This window comes from Pelobates fuscus, chromosome 13 (assembly GCF_036172605.1).
Source record: "Pelobates fuscus isolate aPelFus1 chromosome 13, aPelFus1.pri, whole genome shotgun sequence".
Taxonomy (NCBI): domain Eukaryota; kingdom Metazoa; phylum Chordata; class Amphibia; order Anura; family Pelobatidae; genus Pelobates; species Pelobates fuscus.
In genome coordinates, this window is record NC_086329.1 from 66,382,467 (window position 1) to 66,406,933 (window position 24,467).

General features: G+C 43.0%; 1 protein-coding gene across 1 annotated transcript in view; it reads right to left on the bottom strand.

Moving 5' to 3' along the window:
* Positions 1-24,467, bottom strand: part of TYRO3 (TYRO3 protein tyrosine kinase) — a 926,976-nt gene that overhangs the window by 824,866 nt on the left and 77,643 nt on the right. Inside the window, exon 2 of the mRNA XM_063440254.1 lies at positions 19,528-19,723. Coding sequence (XP_063296324.1) covers positions 19,528-19,723 — 196 coding nt within the window. The remainder of the gene's footprint in view (positions 1-19,527; positions 19,724-24,467) is intronic.

Genomic DNA, 24,467 nt, shown 5'->3' on the forward strand with positions numbered 1-24,467 from the left:
AGGTAGAGAATAAGCTTTCCCTTTAGGCAGGATCTCAGATGCCAAATGCAAGACAACCATATCCTGTTGAAAATTAGTGAATGGGAGTTCATAGGATCTAGCCTGGAGTTCACACATTCTCCTTGCTGAGGTATTAGCCACCAGCAACAGCACTTTCTGTGCTACCACCATATAAGCTCCTGCTAGAGGTTCAAATTATGGTTTAGTCAGAGCCTGTGAGACCAGTGGTATGTCACATATTGGCTTCAACACCCTCAGTGGAGGCTTGAGTTCAATTGCTGCTTACATGAAGCAAAGCACCGGGGGCATCAATGCTCAATGGGTACCCTTCGGTACAGGTAGAGAATGACCTTGATAAGTATTCACCCTAGGCAGGATCTCAGGTGCTAAATGCAAGACAACCCTATCCTGTTGAAAATTAGTGAATGGGGGTTCATAGGACTAAGTCTGGAGTTCACACATTCTCTTTGCTGAGGTACCAGCCACCAGCACTCTCTGTGCTACCACCATGGAAGCTCCTGCTAGAAGTTCGAATAATGGTTTAGTCAGAGCCCGTGTGACCAATGGTACGTCACATATTAGCTTCACCACACTTAGTAGAAGCTTGAGTTCAATCAATGCTTACATGAAGCAAAGCACCAGAGGCTCCAATGTTCAATGGGCACCCATCTATGTGGAAAGTGCAGATATGTGCTCATCTAGAGTGTTATAACTCAGACCCTTTCTATGCCTGATCGAGGAATAATTACAACAGACAAATGCATGCCAAGTTTTGTAAAGTATTTATAGGACGGTAAGAGGTTCTCAATGACCGTCTCAGGGATGCATATACTTATAGGGACTTCCGCATCAAAACCAGAACTTGAGGATCTTGGTGTGTCAATGAACCTTGTAATAGGTATGGACATACTGGAATTTCCGTTGGAGGTTCCAGAAACATCTTATTAATCATAGGAATTTAGAGTCGATGTGGTCTTCCACGGTCTCCTTAGGAAAGTTGAAAACAGGAAAATATGTACATCAGACTAAAATTCCAAATTTGAGTCAGTGTATCCTGACCTTGAGCATTCTGGTCCTAAAATCTAGAAAAATACTTCTGGACCTGGCAGTTTCAAGAAATGGCCATCAGATCTACGTAGGGTATCAGACAAATCTGAGTCAACCCTGAGGATACATCGGGACATGGTTGCCATTCCACCTTGTCCACAGTTATTCGGCTCAGGCAATCAGCCATTGTATTCTGAGCCCCTTGGGTGTTCTTCAGTGCCCTGATCATCATGGGCTGTAATTCAATCAATACGTAGCTGTGAGACCCATCTTGATAGATATGGGATACAGTTGCTTGATCTTTGAGCAAATTTTGACCCACCTGTTCTTCAGCAACCCTCTGAAGTGAAGAAGAGCCCTGAAAATGACTTTTAATTCAATACAATTGAATGGAAATATTGTGCAACATGGTCCAAACACTGTGCAACCAATCTTGGAAAATTGGAATCCGAGCTTATAATTGACCAATGAAGTTCTGTTCACTGGAAACCCAGAGATATACTCTCTCTTCAGCTACCAGGTAAGATGTAACTCCACTGATGGGGACATAGTCAGTGGCTGGCTCCAATAATCTTTCTCTTGTTAAACCAAGATAGAAAGGATCTGTGAAAAATCCAGAGATGCCATTGGGCCCATGTGACAAGTCTGATGGTGGAAGCCAGGATTCCTAGTAGTTGCATATAATGTCTTGCTGTTACCAAGCAAAAATGAAGAAACTGGAAGAGAAAACTTCCACAATCTGTGTAACTGTTCCTGAGATAGGAATAAAGCAGAGCATAGCATTTTCCACCCAGAAATGTCAACCACTGAGCTGGTGTGAAGCTGCTATTCCTGATATTCATCAAGCAGCCAAACTTCAGGAGTTCTGAAAGAACTATATTCCTCTGTGTGCCTGCCTTCTGTGGGTCTGAGGCTACCAGAAGTAGATAATCCAGATAATGGAACCAGGTGTTGTTCTGGACTCTCAATATCACTATAAGCACATATAAGGTTCTTGGGGTTGCAGTGAGGCCAAATGGTAGGGAACTAAATTGGAAGTTCTCTTCTGAGATAATGCTGAAGATCTAGGCCGACTGGAATGATAGTAAGCATCCTTGAGATATATAGAGATAAGGAAATTATCCTTCCAAATTGCTTGAGATATGGATCTGATTGACTCCACCCCGAAGACTGATATTCAGCGTTTTGTTGGCCCTTCTTAGGTCCAATGTAGGCTTCCATGTGCTTTTTCTTTTAGCACCAGAAGAGAGGCGAATATTGTCCCTGGAACTGCTCTTGTTATGGGACCTAAGAAATCACCTCTTCGTCCAGAAGGCTTTTGACATATTCCTTCAGTGCTTTATCTTTTTATTAATCTGTCTTAATTATCTTGTTGGTATAGCGACTCCTGTGTCTGAAGAAAAAACTCCAGTCTATATCAATCTGGACTATGGATACCACCCAAGTCTCCAGAATATGGCGAGCCCAGGTATGTCTGATCAGACAAATGAGGCTCCTAGTACTGGAGGAGACACGTTCATTGCTGAAGAGCAATATGACTGCTTCATAGCTCCATTAGAACCTTGAAAGGCAGGTTTACCAACTGCCATGAGTTACCTCTGGAGTATTCCCTGCAGGGTCAGTAGCTCCATGTATCTCAGAAATGCTGGTCACTGGAGGTTCTCCGGTCTGACTATGAGGAGCTGGGATTCTTGGAACTTCAGTCTTTAGGTACAGATACCTTGCAGCCCTCAATTGCCTTTTCAATGGATTCATCCAAAGCTTTCCCAAACAGCAGCTACCCTTTAAATAGAATGGTGTAGAGGGCAAACTTAGAGGACGAGTCAACATCCCAGAAACAGAACCATAATGCTTTCCTAGCTGCTATAGATAAAACCATTTGATCAAGAGAATATCCTAGTTACATCTAGGGAAGCTTCTGTGAATAAGTCAGTTGTAACCTGAGGACTTCAGACTGCATCTTCAATATTTGCTCTTAATAGCTCTCTCCATAGTAGCCTTTAGATTTTTAATCACATCTTTCATAGTTGAAAAACAGCAGCGAAGGCTACAGCTGGCTGACATCCTGCATTGGCAGGCGTATAAATTTGGACAGGTCTGCGTCCACTTCTGATCCATAAGCTTGCAACTTATGTGGTGTAGTTCAGGGGTTGGAAATACCTTCCTCCACGGGGTAAAGCCTGGCCTCTAAAATACCTTGGAACTTCCTTTGTAAGCCATGCCAGCATGTCATGTGGCTGCACAGTTATGTGCTATGTTATGCTGAAGCGGCTACCTTCTGGAGGCAGTCTGTGCATAACCTTTTTCTTCCACTGTTTTCCCCTCATAACCAGAACATGGTGTAGATTCAGACATAAGATAAATAATAAATAAATAGAAAATAAATATTACCTGTGGCAAAGTACTAAAGTAAAAAAGTGCACTGTTAAATTCTATTAAAGGGACACTATAGTCACCCAGACCACTTCAGCTCAATGGAGTTGTCTGGGTGCAATGTCCCTCAGGTTTTAACCCTTCACATGTAAACATAGCAGTTTCTTACATTAGGGGTTAAGCCAACCTCTAGTGGCTGTCTTCCTGAAAGCCGCTAGAGGCGCATCTGCGATGCTGGTTGCGAATTTCGCATCCATTGCGCAGAGTGTCCATAGGTAGGCATTAAGAAATGCTTTCCTACTGACAGCTTGAATGCGCGTGCGGCGCTTGACGCGCATGCACATTAATCTCCAGTCGGAAGCTGACGTCGGCGGGAGAGGAGAGGTCACCAGCGCCGAGGGAGCTGGAATAAGGTAAGCTGCTGAAAGGGTTTTAACCCCTCAGCCCAGGGGGAGGGGGAACCTGAGGGTGAGGGTCCCCCAAGGATTATATAGTGTCAGGAAAACGGGTTTTATCTTCCTTCCACTATAGTGATCCTTTAAGACACCAGTTTAACAGATTTAAAACTGGCTGAAGACAGCACTTATCCATGGCTGGAGACCCTGCAAATACTTACCAAATAAGTTTGGGATGTTTACTGTAATTTTCCCTTTTAGGTACTTTCTGGCAATTGCCCTTATCCAATATTTCTGCCACAACTTGTATTCCCACAATGCAAGTCATCTGTATTAGGCCCTTTAAGGCACAAACTGCACATGCGTGGGCCTTTTCCGAGTGTGTTTGCTGTTTAGAGGCCAGGAAGAGAGCTCAGTCTTAAGCATACATGGCCCCTGAACACCCAGGGAACAGAGAATAAATAACTGGGACCGAGGGGAAGCAAAATAGATCATGTAAAAGTGCCTTTGAGATAGTTAAAAGGCAACAAGGTGCAAAAGTCAAAGTTTAAAGGCACCACAGTATAAAGGCCTCATAGTATAAAAGGCCTCACAACCTTAAGGCACAGCTGCATAATGCATCACGGTTTTAAATGCCTCACAGTTTTAAATGCAACCATTTTAAAATGCAACACAGTTTAAATTCCTCATGGATTAAGTGCATTGCAGTATAAAAAGCACAACTGCATACTGTACCACAGTATAAAGGCACTCTAATTTAACAAAAACAAATAAAGTAATGAAGAGAAAAAAAAACATACATGTCCGTAAGTAAAGGGAGCAAATTGCTCACATCCTAATGGCTGTAGGACTGGAAAAAGACGGAGGACCTTAGGAATGAAGCCTCCTTTTAAAGCCTTTGTTTTTTCCTGTCCTATCGGCTGTAAGGAGCAGAGCTAACCCATGTGTATATGCTGCCATGATTAGCCAGGAAATTGTGATTGTAATGAATAAAATGGCAATATGATGGTATATATTCACTCTTAGCATATAATCAATGGTTTCCACACCAACCATCACTCAGCCTGAAATATCTAAGTCAGAAATAATTGTTTGTAGGGTCTCTAACGGAGCACATTGTGAGATTGGTTGAAGTTGAGGCATCTTTCATCACGAGTTAATCCATGTTTTGAAACTATAACTAGTAGTCGTCAATAAAACTGGAAATTTAGGTAGCTCGGATGTTGACCATAAGAACCAGGATACCCTTCCTCTTTTCAGATAAGCATCTTCTATATCAACCCATGACATTGATTCTGGTTTTGAACAATAGAACAAGATTTGTGATAGAGGAAGATGTACAATAATTAATTATGTTTGGGACCCGCATACCTCCTTTTTGTCTAGATCTATATAACGTAGTTAAAGAAACTCAGTTTTTAATGAGCATGTATAAATTTGACTATGTATGACTGGATGTCTTTTAACAAAGAGTGGGGAAAGGGGAATGGTTCTGAATAGGTGCAACAAACTTGGGAGGGCCATCATTTGAAATGAGGCATTGTGGCCAAACCAAGATAGTTACATTTTTCCCAACCCTTCCATGTCCCCTCTGACCTGCTCCCATACATACTTCAAATTTAAAGTTGGTAACAAAGCAAAGTCTGTATACAATTTTATCCCGCGGTATTGAATATATATCAACTTCCAATCAAACCTATATGTCGTTTTGAGATGAGATAATTGTAATTCTGATATATTAGTAGGTAGAGCTTGTGCTTTTTTCAAATTCACTTTATGTTAGGAGACTTTCTCATAAGAAACAAGTGCTTCCTTAAGAGAAGGTAAAGACTGAGTAGGATTAGTTAGGGCTATGAGAATGTTACATAGTTACATAGTTACATAGCTGGAAAGAGACTTGCGTCCATCAAGTTCAGCCTTCCTCACATATGCTTTTGCTGTTGATCCAAAAGAAGGCAAAAAACCCAGTCTGAAGCGCTTCCAATTTTGCAACAAACTAGGAAAAAATTCCTTCTTGACCCCAAAATAGCAGTCAGATGTCTCCTTGGATCAAGCAGCTATTACCCCACTAATTAGAAATTGCATCCCTGTATGTTATGTTTTTGCAAGTATTTATCCAATTGCAACTTAAACATCTGTATAGACTCTGACAAAACCACCTATTCCGGCAATGAATTCCATATCCTTATTGCTCTTACTGTAAAAAAACCTTTTCTTTGCCTTAGATGAAATCTCCTTTCTTCAAGCCTAAATGTGTGACCTCGTGTCCTATGTATAGCCCTGTTTATGAATAGATTTCCAGATAATGGTTTGTACTGGCCCCGAATATATTTGTATAATGTTATCATATCCCCTCTAAGGCGCAGTTTTTCCAAACTGAAGAGATTTAAATTTTTTAACCTTTCTTCATAACTAAAATGCTCCATTCCTTTTATCAATTTTGTAGCTCGTCTCTGCACTTTTTCTAGTGCCATGATATCCTTCTTTAGAACAGGTGCCCAAAATTGCACAGCATATTCAAGGTGTGGTCTTACCAGCGATTTATAAAGAGGCAAAATTATATTTTCATCTCGAGAATTTATGCCCCTATTTATACATGACAAAACCTTACTGGCCTTAGCAACGGCAGATTGACATTGCATATTGCTACCTAATTTGTTGTCTATAACAATTCCCAAATCCTTCTCGTGTGTGGTTATCCCTAGTGCACTACCTTTTAGGGTGTAAATTGCTTGTGCATTCTTAACCCCGAAGTGCATAACTTTGCATTTTTCTACGTTAAATTTCATCTGCCATTTTAGTGCCCAGTCCCCCAATCTATCCAAATCCCTCTGAAGCAAGGCAATATCCTGCTCACATTTTATTTCTTTACAAAGTTTTGTGTCATCTGCAAACACTGATACATGGCTTTCAATGCCCATTTCAAGATCATTTATAAATATGTTAAATAGAAGCGGTCCCAAAACAGAACCCTGAGGGACACCACTTACGCGCGTTCGGTAGATTCTATCAACTGAACAAACAGCCGTCTATTGGCATCTCAGGAGCCGCGGTTAGCTGGCAGGTGCCGTTAATTGGCCGCCCAGAAGGCGAGCACCGCCAATTGACCACCCCGGTTAACCGCAGCTTAATTGACTATACCGGGTGGCCGTGGCTACGCATACTTAACACTGGATGGCAGCAGTCTGCAGTTTACACGTGGCCGGTTCATTCACAGATTTACTGAATGAACTCATTTAACCCAGATAGCTGTGCCATGGAGCCTATTCGTGTAATAAAAGATTTTGGCTCCATGGCAATTGAACTGTATGTGTGTTGTCTGAGTGCCATTCAGTAATAATGTGCGCTCAGACCGAAGCTATCTGGGGATATGTTGCATGTCTGTATTTTGTGTAATAAATGTAACCTTGTGTATTTTATTGTATTTTACTGTCTTTTTACTGCCATGTGCTTAATGGAGTTTTGCCTCTGTCCTTGGAGATAATTGGATTACTTCCCAATCATCTCCAGGATAGAGAGGAGGAATACTGATGTCATTGTGGGAGTGTTTATCTGTGTTGTATGTTTTGATTGGATGTTCCACAAAACCCTATGGGTGGGACTTTGTCTGTAGAATGTGTATATAAGAACAATAAACCCACAGCTCTGGCTGTTCCTGCTTGACCCTCAAAACGGAGCCTTGTCTCATTCTTGGGGGGGGGGGGGGGATTTACTTGTCTCGTTCTTAGGGGGAGACTGATTGCCAGGAGTGTAAGCCGCTTGGGTGCTTTTCCTGTTCAGCTGCTAGCAGCTATTCGTGAGGTTCCAGTTTGGGAGTTTGGAGTGCTACTTTGTATCCTTTTTGGGAGTTTGGGGTTCTGCGATAGCTGTGCCTGTGTCTCTGGAAGGGGAAAATCTTCTAAACAGATTGTAGAGAGAAGAATAGCATTTTGAACAAATATTCACCATTTTTTAAAAAACAAATACTTTTTGGCCCTTATCGTTAATTATTTGTAGGATTGAGGTTGTAACCTGTATTTTCTCCAACCTGAGAGTTAACAAATGGCCTGCTTTATTTTCGCTCAGTAAAATTGTGCTTAAAGTTGTCTCATACAATATTCCGTGTTTTCAAGCTATAAAGTGTTACTATCAGACCTTACTTTTTTTAGTTGAACCAGTAGTGTATCGGAGGGAGAGGCCTTATGAGCTTTCTCAAATTCTGTAAGTTGTATTTTAAGATCTATCATCCTTTTTGATTTCTGCTTAGCAATATATGAAGCATACAAAATAAATTTTCCTCGCACTACTGCCTTACGAACTAGCCATAGGCATTCAAGAGATATCCCAGGAGTGGAATTTAAGAAATATTCTTGTAGAGTAGAATCAAATTCTTAGTGCCTATACTTTGGAGAAGCCCATTGTTTATACTCCATCTGACAATTGTTTTTGGTGGTGTTGTTAAGGATAGCTGTAATAAAAGAGGACCATGATCTGACCATGGTATAGATCCTATTTTAATAGCTAGCAGGTTATAGAGGAAAGAGCGGCTAACAAAAAGAGTCAATACGAGTATTTTTCTTATGGACATTACAGTAAAACGGATATTCTCGTAAACCAGGGTCTAATAAATGCCCAGTGTGACAAACTCCCCTCTCCAAGTGAGTTTGCCATGAGCTCCTGGAGGAGCCTGCTTGCCAGCCTCCTGCCCATAGACAATGGGCCCTGCAGAAAACCTGTAAAAGACTACCAAACTTGACCGCACTGATTTCATGGAACTGTTTTGGGCATAGGACCATGTGCACGGTCGGTCAAAACTATGACTTCCAGGAAATTCCTGAACTCCTGAACTGATCTGGGTGATTTTTGGATATGTTGGTCACACAGATCAGGACTATCAGGGGATGATTTGTGTGGTTTAATGTATTTTTAGGGGTACTTTTGCGGTGTTGTATTGCATGTTTTTTCTGTGCTTGGAGATAATTGGATTAGATTAGTACAGTTCCATGAGCTTAGGATTTCTTTGGCCCATCTAAAAACAGAGGGTTGTCCCCCCTACCGCAGTCAGTAAGATCTGGTTTAATGCTACCCAATTGGGTATATAGGCTAAGGGGGAAGGCGGAGGGTTAGCAGCGTCATCTATTGGCATTTATATTGTACTAGCAGGACGGTGGTGATACCCTACTATGTCTGTTGCACAATGTAACCTCGAGTTCAGTATGCGGTCAATTGCCTGCAGTGCCTATTGTGACACGGTAAGGAAAGCGGTCAGCTGGGGAGTGGGGAGAGGCATTAGATATAGGGTTGTTGTGTATCAGTGGTGTTCCCTGCAAGAATTGGGAAGTCTGTTTCTCTTGTCTAGCCGACATAGCCAGCTGGGGAGTTCTCCCTGGTTCGGGTATTAAGGAATTTCAACCACGGTTCCCAGATATCTCAATATAGTGTATATCTATGTAGAATAGAGGAATTGAGTTCCTCAAGGACCCTGACAGATTCCACTTTGAGAATCCATTCTCTTACAGAAGGAGCTGTTTGCCTTTTCCAGAATTGGGGTATCATTAGGTTTGCTGCCGTTAGTAGGTGGAGTACCAGTATGTTGGTGGGTTTGTGTGTCTGACCCTTAATGAGCCCAAAAATAAGAGTGTTGGGATTGAAAGGTAGAGATACCGCTGTGATGATCTTAATGAATTTCGTGATTTCGTCCCAGAATCATTGGATAATGGGGCACAACCACCATATGTGTGCTAGTGTGCCATGTGGCTGTTTGCATCTCCAGCAATTGTCCGGGGTGTTTGGGTGAAACCTATGAACGTGGGTGAGGGAATAGTGCCATCTCGCTATTCGCTTGTAGTTACCCTCTTGGATATGGGCGCTAATTGTGGTTTTGTGGATTTGTCTGAAAGTAGTTGACCACTATTTTGGATTCATAGTGATTTGTAGATCTGAGGTCCAGGCTCGTCTGAATGGGGGGAGGGAGAGGGTCGTCTGAATGGGGGGAGAGGGTCATCTGCGTAGTTCTGATGTTGCAGCATGCTAAATATAGACAAATGTTTACGTGAGAGTTTTTGATTCGTACAATATGATTCGAATGTGGAGTATGCTTGCGCCCGAGGGGCTAGGTCGGGGTTGGATTTCAGGAAATGGGTACGTTGGTTATATCTAAATAATTGTAAGGCTGATGGTGCATCCACAGGTTATCAGTTCTTTTTTAAAAAAATTCTTTATTTTTCTTGTGCTATGGAGTATTTGCAGGCAGTATATATAACATTTCAAGTCTTGGCAGTTAGTACAGCACATTTTTTTTTAAGTAACAGGAAGTCAATAGGTTAATATAGACTTAAGTATAGAAAATAAGCCTGAAAAAACATAATGCATAAGTACTCGAGTCAGATTATAGATTGCAAATTGGATTAGGCTAAATCAGTGCATAAACTGTGCTACGAACTTTACAATCCATGCATTTACTCAACTTACATTATTCAGGGACTGTTCCCCAAGATTATATAAGCAAAAGTATGCCAGGGCTGAGTAGCTAGACAGTGATATATCTTATGTGTCTGCCCAAGCGGTGAGTGTACAACAGAAGGGTAGGCATTGGTAAGCTCACGATCTGGTAGTTAAGGCATAAGAATACAAATACTTGTAAAACAGGCTAGTGCATTCATACTGTAGTATAACATTCTCTAGAAAAAACATTCAAGCTGGGGCAAGTTATACCGCTTCAGGAGAGTTGGCACCCTGTTTGATGTCTGCGCTGCTCTGGTGGAAATGAGCCGCCGAGACCTCACCGACAGGGGGGAGTCCCATATCTATCCGATACCCGCTCTGCTATTTCTGGGTAGCAGAGGGCGAGCGTCCATCAGAGCAGGTATCAAGTCCTTCCATGGTGTACGCTGGGGTCCTTTAGGCTGCTGCTGTGGGTCGCTGAGCTTGTTGCGGTTGTGCCTCTGGAGGTCGGTATTCGCCTTATAAGGGAGCTTGGTGTCGACCGCCTGGTTTCGCAGCCTCTTGGGTCGGCTTGGTGCAGGCTGGATAGGGGGTGAGTGTGAGGTCTGTCGTCCCGCAGGAATACCTTGCGTGATGGCTGGCTTGGTTGTAGCTAGCTGTAGCGATTTTTGCACATCTTTCCGTCCCCCCAGTGCCGCCGTCTTTGTCCGCTTGCGTAGGCAGCCTGCATAGCTCGCCGTTGGCTTGGTTTGCCGCGGTTGCAGGTGAAGGTTGTTCCGCCTCTCTGTGTGGTCGGGTCAGAGGACTGGAGCCGCATTGTGGTCTGGAAGCGCGGGGAGGGAGCAGGCCACATCCTGGCCCCCCATGCACATGGCGTCCGCCATCTTGGCTGCGTTGCTCGGGCCCCCCGGCCTCGCTTGCGATGTCTTGGTCCAGGCCACAGGGTGAGGACCGGGATCACCCCCCCGGTCCATGGGGGGGGGGACGGAGCCGGGACCGCCCGGGTTTGCGTTTCTGGTCGGGGTCTGTGAAGCAGGATAGTGGGGCAGCGGCCGTCTGCCCCACTCACCGCCGGAGAAGGCCTCAGTCAGGGCTGCGAGAGTCTCTCCGCCAGGGGACTGAAGCTCGATGAGCCAGCCTCTCCCTGGATCCAACAGTCCCCTTGCTATAATCATCCTCGCTGTCTGTCTGCTTTTGGGTAGTGAAAGGCTTCATTTTAGCAGTTTATTCCTTGTGTTGGAGCAGGAGCTGTTCTTGCCTGCGACCGTCCAGCTCGGCGGCCCGGCCCCGCCCCCAGGTTATCAGTTCTTTGAGTGGCGCAATGCAAGACATCTGCATCAGAGTCCCTAGTGTAAGGGTATGTTGATGTGTGAAATTGGCTGTAGGCCAAGTGGGCGTTTTGAGTCAGTGGATAGTGGGGACGGGTGTGGGGTTAGGGTTTGTAAATGTCTGATCCCTTGCCAGCATTTTAGCATTGGTATAATAGTCGGGTGAGTACTATGTTGGGATTTCAGGAACAGTTTTCCAGATTTGTGCCATGGGATCATGAATAAAGGTGTTTGGAACATCGTCGCCTCGATTTGTACCCATTGTTTAGTCGAGTTTGGGTTGGACCATTCATAATTTTGATTTTATGATGGAAACAATGGATCCTTGCCAATACATCTCTTGAAGAATCCGGAGGGGCATTACGGCTTTTTGGTAGCCTACGGATCCTGTCAAATATAATCTCAGAGGTTAATGTGTCAGGAAGAATACAAGACAGGTAAGTTTTGAAAAATCCTTCTAATCTGCAGCCAGAATGGTATCAGGTATGCCCCTGATCTTGATATGGTTACGACTTGAACGTTCTTCAAGATCTGCCAATTTAATTTGCAAAGCTGCTACTTTCTCAGCTATTTTAGTATGATTGTCGACTAAGGTGTTATGACAGTCGGCAAATTCATCCATCTTATTTTCCATTATATCAGTTCGATCCCCTAGATCGTTTATAGATTTAGTAATCTCACTAGTGAGTTGTATTAGGTCAGCCAGGAGATCTTTTCCCAGCTCGTGCATTAATAGCCTAATTTTATTTGTAAAAGCTTCTGATTCAACTAGATCTGCAGCGGTAAGAGTAGTTCTCTGTTCCTTCTCATGTTGCAAGGGGGAGGGTGGTGAGCTAGCTCAATTTTTTGGCTTGTGTTCCCGATTTTCCTAAATCAAAAAAGTATGAAGTTTGGTTTGCGCCTTCCTTCCCTTCATACTAGCCATTATCTCCTTGCAGTTTACTTTTCCCACCTTACTTCTCCTTTTCTCCCTCACCATCCTCCTTGGTAATCCACTACCTTATATTCTGCTTTTTATTTTGACCTCCCTCAAAAGCTTAAAGTTCTCATTTACCTCCAACAAAATATAACATTTTTGTCTGTCTGTGGCCCTTCCATGAGTTATTAATGGCTGCCCAGATCTCACAATACACAGTTCTCACAGTATTGTTAAATAGCAATTCAGCAGCTTAACAGTTGAAAGAGTCTTCGAAGTTCATAGTTAGTTTGAGAGCTGCAGCAAGATAAAGTGTTGTAAAGAGATGTAACTGCAGCAAGTTATCAAAAAAAATAAAAGAAAAAAAAATATCGCAATTAGCGATTTAGAAAATCTTGGAGGTTCGCAGTTAAATTGCAGATTTTCAGATTGCAATAGAAGTAGCAAAGTCAGGTCGCAGAACCGTCTGTATCCCTGCAAGGTTCGTTGGATAGTATGCTGGCTTTCGCGGCAGGTAAGTAGGTGTGGAAGGTGGAGTTACGTTTTCCTGTGCCAAACTATGCAGCAAGAGTTGAGCCACGAGGAGGCAGGAGACAGGAGAAGGGAGACAGGAAAAGGATTGATGTGTTTTAGTACTCTATTGGATGATCCAATAAGGGGCATGTATAATTCTCATTTCATATACTGATGTGTGAGACAAATAAATCGTAGTCCTTTTGAATTAGCATTGTGTGTGTCGTTCAATTGGGCTTCGCAGTACTGCAGAGGTTACAGATGAAACCAGCGATTGATAATTATTTTTTTTTTTTAATTCTTTATTTTTGATGTGCAGATGATTACAGTATATTAACGGTCGCCACAACAGCATATTTAAATAGATCAATACAGATTGACAGTGGCATGAGGATTCGCACATTTTTATATATTTTTGTAAACCAAGCTTAACTAAACAGGTTGACGATATAAGATGAACTAAAATACCATGAAGTACTAACGATTAGTTATCAATTCTGTTCTGCTGTGCTATCTTAGTCATAGTATATAGGCACGGATTGCATAATTGCAGTAGCTGGTTGAGATAGTGTATATCGGAGTTATTACAACAGGCTTGTTATGCTTGTTTTTTGTTAGGGAACAAAACAGCTTGCTAGGCTTGTGATTATATACAAGTGTAGTTATAAACCAACGCGCTACCTAGTTAATGCACCCTAGGGCGCAGTATGGGCAGTGAGTCTCCCTGCAGTGTCATTAGATGGCATATAGAAAGATATTAGAAACATAAAGCAAAGTATAAAGTAAACCAAAACATAATACTCAAGAGCATGATACTCAGGATTCGATGTATGACATTTAAAGGTCAGGTCAGCTAGCCATTTAGTTTAGGGTAAAAATTGCAGTCCGGTCTCAGACCCGCAAGTCGGCATAGCCGATTCCGTCTGATGGCAGGCTAGCTGTTGCAAATTGAGCACATGAACTGTAAGCTGGAGTGTGTAGCCATGGTTCAACTCAAACTAGGGTATGCTATAGGCCCTGTTATTCAATGGGCTGGGAATCATTGCATTACAATAGGGTACATATCAGACTGTGTGCATTCAACAATTAAATCTTAGACCAATTATAGCTTAAAGGCTTCACTTTAAACATTCTATGCACTCCTATCTTATGTCTAACTATTATGACACGCTGCGCTGCTTTAAGTGGGTGTTTGTGCTCTAAGGCTTACAAGTGCAGTTTAGTGATGCGTGTGCCATGCTATGTGTACAACACTTTATCAATAGGCAGTATGCTTGGCTAATCATAGGCATATTCAATGCAAAGGCAAATAATGGTGTGTGTCCATGGCTGCAAGCTTTTTGCAGGAGTCCGTCAGGTTAAGTGGGTTCTGCATCAAAGCGTGGGGTGGCAAATAAAAGAGTTGTTTTAAGTGAGAGAGCAGCTGGTAAACATAGAACCTTGTCCTTAGACCGTGTGGCGTCCACAGGGGGTCCGGTAGGTCAGACAGCCCTGGTGTGACCTCCGCCGTGGAAGGTAAGTCCCCGGTCAGCCGACTCTCGACGGCGGGAAGCGCAGTGACCCTGGAAGGTGGTGTTTGGCATGTGGGTCTATTGGTAGGTGACACATATGAGCCGGCTGTGTCTCTCGTGCGTGCGTGCTGTGGGTGGTCTGGGCTGGCTCGCTGTTTGTGTGAGCCGGCAGCCGGTGTCTCCGTGGGGTGCTCGTCATCCGAGGCCGAGAGCTGTGCGAGGGCGGTCTCACCCGCACGGACTGGGTTTCAGGCAAGTGAGCTCTGATAGTGGGACAACTCGTACTGAGTTGGGGTATCCTCCATGCCTTCCTCCGTCTTTTCATTATGATCAGCCTCTCGGTGCCACTGAATAGTGTAGGCTGTGGTGCTTTTGTCGCCACTAGCTTTTGTTTTGGGTCTGTGGTTGCAGGTCCTTTTGCCTGTTCAGCAAGTTTCTCCCAGAGTTGTGCCCAAAAGCGATCAAATGCCCTTGATATGCTGTCCTCGTGGGGAGCCCAGGGATCTGGGTTTCGTGTGGCGGCCATCTTTACAGCCAGCATGCCGATTTGCGGTTTCAGTTGCTTGGTGCTTTTAAACAGTTGCTTGTGTCCTGTTGCTACGTGGGGGCCGGGATAACCCCCACCGGCCCATAGGGGGGGAAAGCGTGGCCCAGACCGTCGTCGATTTGTAGGCGAGGCGGGAGATCGGCCACGTCCTCCGCCTCAGTGTAGTTTGTAGGCCGCAATGACTGTCAGAGCCCATAAAGCTCTCAGCAGGGTAGTAGAAATTGGTGCCTGGCCTCTCCCGTGCCTTCAGAGATCGGGTTCTGCCGGTACTGTATAGCAGGTAGCAAGTTTTGGGCCAATTTCTCTGTATTTGCCGAGGAGCTCCTTCAACATGCGTCCTGCTTGCTCGGTAGTCAGGCCCCGCCCCCCGCGATTGATAAATTAATAGAAGTCCATGACAAAAAAGTGGTCAATCATTTCAAGAGTTCTAAATTTTGTTCTTACAGCTATTGATGGTATTTTAGTGCCTATAGTGTCCTTTAAGTCTTCATGATCCTGATTAGGGGGATGTAAAAAATGTCTTTGGCCCACCCACCCCACACGCACACACACACCACCCATTACGCACGCACTGCACTCCTCACACACACACACATCGCCCCTACACACAGGCACATACACTAAAGTCTGTGTGTATTCAGAGGTTGGTGTGTGTTTGGCGGTCTGTGCGTGTGCGTTTGGCGGTCCGTGTGTGTGTTCGGCAGTCTGTGTGTGAATGTTTTCAGCAGTCTGTGAATGTGTTCGGCAGTCTGTGTGTGTGTATTGCATGTGTGTTTTGCATTGGTTGGAGGTGCCAATGAATGTAGGCTTAATTTTGTCGATGGTTTACATTTTTGTTCCTGTGAGTTGTTGTGTAGGCAGGGCCCTCGGGCAAATATGCTGTTAAGATGGCACTGAGAGGCACCTGAGGGGTTCTGGGAGACATGTCGCTGCGGCATCACATTCTAGACCATCACTGCACCTGTGGTGCATCAGAAAGCTTACATAGCCTCATCATGTCTCTTTTTTGTGCTTGGGCTGTCGGGAGTCTAGCTTAAAAAGTTTTATTTCTTGTGTTTTTCATTTTAATTATATTTTGATGTAGGGTTGCTGGGTGCCCTGGTGGTGAAAGCAGTTTTTAAAGCCCTTTGAATATGGTACCCCTTGTTCAGGAGAGTGTGGAAAGCTGGCTTTTGTGGGATTATCTCATTTATTATTTTATTATGCATGGACATGCTAACTACTGGCACACTCAATATGCTTTATCCAGTCAGATTTGTCCGTTGTCAAGCTTAACTTTCACCATTTTCATTTCTTTGTATTTGTTATTGGTGTAATTTTGCATACTACCTTTGTAAATTCACTGTCTGTTTATATTAAAAAAAGCTTTTTTAGTTTTTGTGACAAGTCAGAACATAAATCCCTGCTATAACTACTATTGTAACTATTGTAATGTTATTCTGCTATGCAAAAATATGGCTCAATAAAAACTTTGAAAGAAAAAAAAAATTTCTTTGGTCCAAGGGGTTAATGTGGCAGTTTAAGCACCATAACCACTATAGTGCACTGTAGCACTTATGTTGCCAGGATTACCCTGGTATTGTCTTACTGTAAGGAGTCAGATCATTTTCAGACAGTTTGACACTTACAGCATAAGCTGTTGAGCCACAAGGTTATTGGAATAAATTACTATAACAATTAAATACACTAAAGTGTTGTGTATAGTGTGACTATAATGGGTTTTAGGACCTGGGAGAAATCAAGCAAATTTTGAATATCAGAAAGTGAATGAAGTATGCACACACTTAAGAAACCATACAAGAAGGAACACTCTTGCAACCATAAAACCTTCAACTCAATTAAGTTGTTATGGTGTCTAGAGGTCCTGGATGTCACCTTGCCTTACGGGACTAAATATTTACAAACTGTTTAACCCCAAAGTTTATAAGATAGTGCCATTCGGGGGGTGGGGCCAAACCAGCATGGCGGCAGGACGCATCTCGTCCACCAATATGCCAAAAAAGGCATTTTACAACCAACTATTAATCGTTCTAAACTACTTTACTTGATACCCAAGCTACCTGCCTTAGCTACAAAGCGAGAAGGGGGCTGGCGACCCGAGGTACCTGTCCTACCACACCCGTGGGAAAAGCGGCCCGGTGGGTGCCGGGCGGGAGAAACGGCCGATCCCCTGCTTCGAAGAAACCGAGCTGCAGATAAGCATAGACCTATGCCCAGTAAAACCCCCCCCCCCCCCCGGATCGGAGGGGGTGATCCCGGTCCCCCCCAAGAGGGCAACGCAACCCCAGAAATCAAGCTCCCGACTACGGGTGTACTCAGCGGCGGCCACGCCAAGATGGCGGATACCACATGGATCCCAGCACCTAACTCAGTGCTCAAAGACATACTCGTCCGGCTGGACAATAGGTTCCTAGAATTCTGGTGGAGACTAGAAAGCATGATGAGTGTGCCTACCGCTGTACAGCCAGCTGCTCCCTCACACCAGGGCCCACCGCGAAAGTCTGCAACTCCACTTAGAAGAAACCACCCCACACGGCGTCTGCACAAACGGCGGGCACAGCTCAAGCAATGGACATCCAGAAGGCCCCACACGAGGAGGCTGACACAGAGATCAGCATTATCTCAAACCCAGCGGACGACAACTGCGATCCAGTACTATCACCAGACACCCACTGGACTTACCCTGCAAAGCCCCCCAGGGTGAGGGTCCCAGAAAAAGCGAGACAGACCACAGGAATCTGGAGGAATGGAAACACCGCTAATGGCGGTCAGCCGCGGCATACAGCTAAATGCCCTCAAAACACAGCGTCAAGCCATTGGAGCCCGGCGGGGCCTTTCATCCCAAAGAGCTGCGGACGGACTTAAGCATCTACCTGCTGACAGCCTCCCGTCCCTGGGCATCGGCTGAAGATATTATTTTATTTTACCAGCCCCCATCCTGGCGGACGGAGCGGGACTTAATCTGTGTTTATGCCAATATAACTGGATGGACACATAACTGTATTCTTGTCTGCTCTTTTATTAGACCAGCCTATCACAGCACACACAACATTGTCCCCAAACAGGATATTCCACTATGTTTTATTTGCCTGTTATGTTCATCTTGGTACTTAGACGGCGCTGCATTATTACTATCATTATTTGTACTGCCCCTGCCTTATCTAAAGTGGCAGTTAATCATTTGCACCTAACCACATGTCACATCCAAAATGTCGTCTAGCTGACACACCCTCACTATTCATGCCTGCAACCAACCTACTTCATCCCTTTTGCTTTTATGCCACTTAATGCCCCTGGCAATCTCTCCTGTTACGCATAGGGCAACTGATATAGCGGCGCTCAAACAACTGCTCAGCCCTAGGGGCATCACTATACTCATAGGCTTAAACTATGCTTAGCCTTTGAATGATACTACTCGAATTATCTATTTTGCTTCTCGTAGTTACCAGCCTGAATGAACCTAAAGCTACAGATTGTTTTACCTAGCCTGACTTCTCTTGTTTTTTTAAAAAAATGTGCTGATAATGATTGCCATGTTATTTATATTCTTGTTTCATTCCATCGGCTTGTATTTGCTGTTGTGGCAATATAAGCGTGTATTGTTATTCTAAGCACAATAAAAATAAAGACTTAAAAAAAAAAAGATAGTGCCATTCATCTTGCCCCCTCTTCTTCGACCACTGTCAAAGGCTTCCACGAGAAAGCCTCAGACAGGAAGCTGATTACAGAATGAGAGCATCAACCTAGTAGACTCAACCCTGGTGTCCTCACAGTGAGATACCAGAGAGAGAAAAAAAAAGTATCCAAATTGGATTCTCTCTCTAAAGTCGGCACAGAAAGGGGCTATGCATTAATGTTGCAATTACAGTTGCAGCATGGCTGCAGCAAAAATAAAACATATCAGGATATGCATTACAGCTTACTATTTTAGTTACTTTACTAATACATCTTAAAATAGTAAGTTCAGAGCTGTATCCCAGCTGGCCTAAAGCTCTGTTAAATGTAGGTTGCTTTCTACATTCCTTTTATCCAGTGTGTATATTTTCCACCATGGGATTCTTGGAAACACAATACCCAATCATTTTTGTAACTCTCTAGTCAATCACAAAGGATAAATTCCCCCCGCTCCAGACAATAAATAAATACAATTTTAAATCATACCTCTGCTGTGGGGTAAAATGGAAATTTCACCAAGCAGAAGATGATGGTTCCTCTTTTAATTACTCAGCAATAAAAAAACCCTAAGCAAAGCAATTTTTCTTTTTTTAAATATCCATGTCACAGACAGGGAATTGGTTTGCACAAATACAGCTTGGTTTTCACAGTTCATGTAAATGGAAAAAGACAGGGAAGCTTTATAATCAGAATCCATCATGGTAACTATATATGGCAGTGGTGGCAATGATTGTTTAGGTTCCAATGCTTTAAATAGTACACAATCAATTCTGGGGCCAGACCAGGCTACACACAGCACCTTAGGAAACTGATCCAGTGATCTTCATCTATTGGAATGTACATCTGATCAGCACTCTGCACGACAACACCATCCTTTAGCCATACAATCTCTGGTTCCTCCATTCCCTCCAAGCTACAATTCAGCTTCGCTCCATGGCCCTGAGAGATAGTCAGGTTGTAACCATGACCAGTGAACCACAATTCTGTAGTCCTTCCTGGGAGAGGGAGAGAGAACAAAAAGATTAGAGATCATTTTAAAAAGACCTTAACACTTATATATATATATATTTTTTTTAATAGTGAAATAAGAAAATTAGATCAGCATTATAAATTGATAGCAGCCTCACCATACCGTCCCCCGAGTCCGCCCACAAGGCCCGCTCCCAAGTTCACCCACAGGGCCCATCCTGAGTTGGCTTACAAGGATGAAGTGTGTGTGTGTATATTGAATGTGGTGTGTGTATAGTAAATGTAGAATGTGTGTAGTGGATGCAGACAGCGTGTGTAAAGTGAATGCAGTGTGTGTGTGTCATGGATGCAGTATGTATAGTGGATGCAGATTGTACATTTGTGTTTATTAGATGTAGAGTGTGTGTTTGTGTAGTGCATATAGTGTGTGTATAGTGAATGCAGAGTTTGTGTTTGTGTAGTGGATGTAGTGTGTGTAAATGTTGTGTAACATTTTTGTTTTTTACATTTATTTTAGTACATTATATTTCCCCCTCCCTGCTTCTTAACTGTCCCGGGAGGGGTGATTGTATTTCCTTGTAGTCCAGTGGCATTGTGGGGGGGAGTGGTCTTAACCTTTCCAGCTGATCCTCTGTCTCCAACTCTTGCAAGTCTAGCCTGTGAACTATTGTGTGTGCAGCATGTGGTCACTGAACACAGATAGCCAAAATTGATATAAGGCAGCTGGGAACCAAGTGTTATGGCTACCTGATTGACAACCCGAGCGGCTGTTATCAGATCTCATATGATCCACAAAGTAATTTTGCCACAAAATATTTTTACATATTATTCTTATAAGCTCTTATGATTCTAATAAATTCTGAAGAACTACTGCATCTAAAATTATTCAGTGAGGATATATGAGCATGTAAATGAAATCAATATAATGCTTTAAAAATAAAATATAGGAATAAGGGAGTATAAATTCTTCAATTACACAAATTTCTTCTGTAAATTGGTACACAAAGACTGCTCTTGGTCTTTTCAAAATATATAAATACACACCAGTACCTATAAATATGAAATACTTTAAAATCAATAGATGTATTCTTCTCTCTTCTTGGATCTCAATTAGTGTCAAACCATATAAAAAGCGAGAAAGGAAATAGACACAGAGTAGATGTTTACTTAAAAAAGACACGCCATTTTTTATTGCACAAGATAAAAAAAAAAAAAAAACATTTAAAGCATATCAACAAACACTCCACTGGTTTCTCTAGCAGTCCGGATTCCAAGCGGGGTGTGAAATATAAATCTTTATAAAATTAATTGAAAAAAAATAAGCCCTACGTGTTTTTTTCATATGCATGGACTTCATAAGGGAAAAAATATAAAAGTCGTGCAGTCTAACAGCATTTACCAGGATTTTTGGTCCTTAATTGTGGTTTAAATGTCTTGGGTAACCACTCCCTCTAGGTGCCATTAGCCAATCCCAGAGGGAGCTTCACTTCTCCTCAGCTGGTCCTTATTCTTGCATTTCAAACCTATATTTCAGAACTCCTTCCAGGTCCGGTGTTCCAACAAAATCCCTTACCCCGTGAAAATCCCCTACCCACATCACTTCAGGTTGTCTTAATATGTTAGCAGATGCAAACATTTGTTTAAGAAGCTCAAAAGCCTCTTTAGGCCATATAGTACGATTACTTGCGTGTCGTATTGGTGATGGGGGCTATTACCGAAGAGAAACCTTTGATGAATCTCCTGTAATAGTTAGAGAAACCAATAAACCTCTGTATGGCTTTTAACGCACTGGGTAATGGCCATTGTAGAACTGCCTCTAGTTTGTGAGGATCCATTTGGAAACCAGAGGCAGAAATGTTATACCCCAAAAACTGAACCTCATGTTGATCAAATACGCATTTCTCAAGTTTACAATATAGACCATTCTTAACCCCTTAATGACCAAACTTCTGGAAGAAAAGGGAATCATTATGTCACACATGTCATGTGTCCTTAAGGGGTTAAGCAACAGGCGCTGTCTCCCCGCACCCCTTTCTGCAATCCATTTTTAAGCAACGTTTGTAAAACTTGTTTGACATGATCAAGAGTTTGGATGTCGGGGGAATAAATAAAGATATCATCCAGGTATACAAGCACAAAAGAGTAAATATAGTCTCTGAGAACATCATTAATGAAGTCTTGAAATACGGCCGGAGCATTACATAACCCTAAGGGAAAAACAAGATATTCGTAGTGCCCACTCCTCATGTCAAATGCTGTATCCATTCATGATCCTCCGTAATTCTCACCAAATTGTACGCCCTCCTAAGGTCAAGCTTAGTGAAGATCTTAGCACACTGGAGTCTATCAAACAATTTGGATAAATGGAATGAGATAGGCATTTTTGATAGTAAACTTGTAACTATCTCTAACCTTCCAATACTGTATGGGAATTTTGGGACTCAGAGATGTAGCAGCAGGTAAAACAACGATGACCACTATTTTAGAAATGGGTAACATGCAGCTTTCCTGACAGTCTCCACCCCATTCCAGTATTTCCGCTCTAGTCCAGTCAATATGAGGGTTATGCTTGATGAGTCAAGGGAACCCTAATACGATGGGACAAGAAGGTGAAGCGATCATCTGGAAAGTAATGTCTTCCTTATGCAAAGCTCCTATCGTAATGCAAATAGGCAAGGTCTCATGGGTAATAAGAGGTTGAGATAGGGGTCTCCCATCAATAGCTTCAACCGCTAGAGGTGATGATCTCTCCTTGACGGGTATAGTGTGTTTTTAACAAAATACAAACCAATAAATCCGCACCTGAGTCAACAAGGGCTTTGCATGAAACGTTCTCCTCCGGAAAGGTCAAGGAGAAAACTGCTTCAGGAATTACTAGAGGACGTATCCATTACACCTAAGACCTCTCCCCTTAAGGTTCTTAGGTGCGGAAGTTTTCCGGACGTATAGGAAAAGCATCTCTCACATGCCCTTTCTGTATATAATATAGGCACAGACCCTCGTTTCTCCTATACTGTTTCTCTGCCTCAGACAGTGGTACTATATACTATAGGTGGAGGTACACTAGGCAGTTATGGTGACATAATTGGAGAAGCCTCAGGTTGTAAATGAGCCGTCCTAGTAAGGAGCGTGCTAAAAGCCTGAGCAAATTGATCCATACGGTGATCATTCTCCTCTAGCTTTCTCTCACAAGCTGCTATGTGCTGACACAATTCTGCAGGATCTATGGCCCTGTCGTAATGTCAGGATTACAAGTTGATCCAGCACGTAGTACTGTGTCACACCTAGGATTAAGGATAACGTATAACCGAACCTTAGAATGGCTGGACTTAACAAAAAGTCAAAATACTAACCGAGGTCAGGGACACAGAATCAGACACAAAGATAAGAGAAAGCCAAAAGTCAAGGATACCAGATATCAGTGAAGTCAAAACAATGTCAAAGTCAAATACCAGAAAAATCAAGATCAGGAACGCACTCTCGGATAACCATAGGCATGAATCCACAAAAGGGTAAGAGGAGAATTGGGTTTAAATACCCCTCCTGTGGATCCGATTGGCCTTAACCGGCCTTTGACCCCAAAAGCAATTACCAGGTTTCCATGTGCATGATTGCTGCTCAGCACAAACCCTCCTGTGGATTTGATTGGCCATGACTGGCCTTTGACCCCAAAAGTAATTACCAGGTTTCCATGTGCATGATTGCTGCTCGGCACAACTTTTTAGCTGTCAGGACAGTAAATACCATTAACCACATTTTTATGTGCGGGTGAATACATGACATTTGGGAAATAGTGATCACAATATGGTAATTTTTAAAATAAACCCAAAAAAGCAAAAGCACGTGGGGTATACTAAAACGTATGTAATGGATCACCTGGCACCCAGACTGGGTACCTCAGTTGAAGGATGCTCCTAGCGCTTCCTGAGGGCTCCAAGAACTTTAGCAGAAACCACAACCACCGCAGGCTGAACTTCTCTTCCTTCAGAGCGAAGCAGGAACAAGCTCTTAAAAGAGCTTAGGAGTGATTATAACAAGGAAATATGCACAGCATAGCAATCCCTTGTAGCAGATCCCCCAATAAGAGACAGAACTCCAAATTGAGGGTGAAGTAGAACTGAAATTTTAATGAAACACTCTGCTTTTATGCCCATTTTACAAACATAGTACCGCCCACAGGGTTTTGAAGAACAACCAATCCAACACGTACAATATAGTAAAACACTCCCATTCATTCCCACAAAATTCTCCCCTCTGCCTGTGATATAATTACTGTACACAATGGGTTAATGTAATTTTCACTGGCAGGAAAAATATACTTTTTATACGTGTACTGTAACTTTAAAACTATATATTCAATTCACATAAAAGTTACATATTAATAATCAGAACACTTTAAATATAAATATAAACACTCTCAAAAATCATACAAATCCCTCCAGTAGTTCAAAGGTTAGTCGGAAGTCCTTTGTGACCGACCGCAAGCACATTTTCCTGCCCAAAACTGTTCCATAGATTTGGGTTGTGGAGTCGGTCTATTTTACACTGAAAAAATTACTAAGTCCCATTCGAATGAGTCTCTGTGGCTGAAAACTCAGTGGAGGAGAAGGTAAGGGTCAGCGGTGTTCGTTGAAATGTGTAGCAGATTTGAGTTCCATGAATTTGGCTGCACACACCACTGACCGCGTTCGGCTTAATAAAGATGGCCGCCGACACGTGTTCGTTTGTATGAACAGCGGCCCCCCAGCAGTCGGCAATTTACCTACAGCA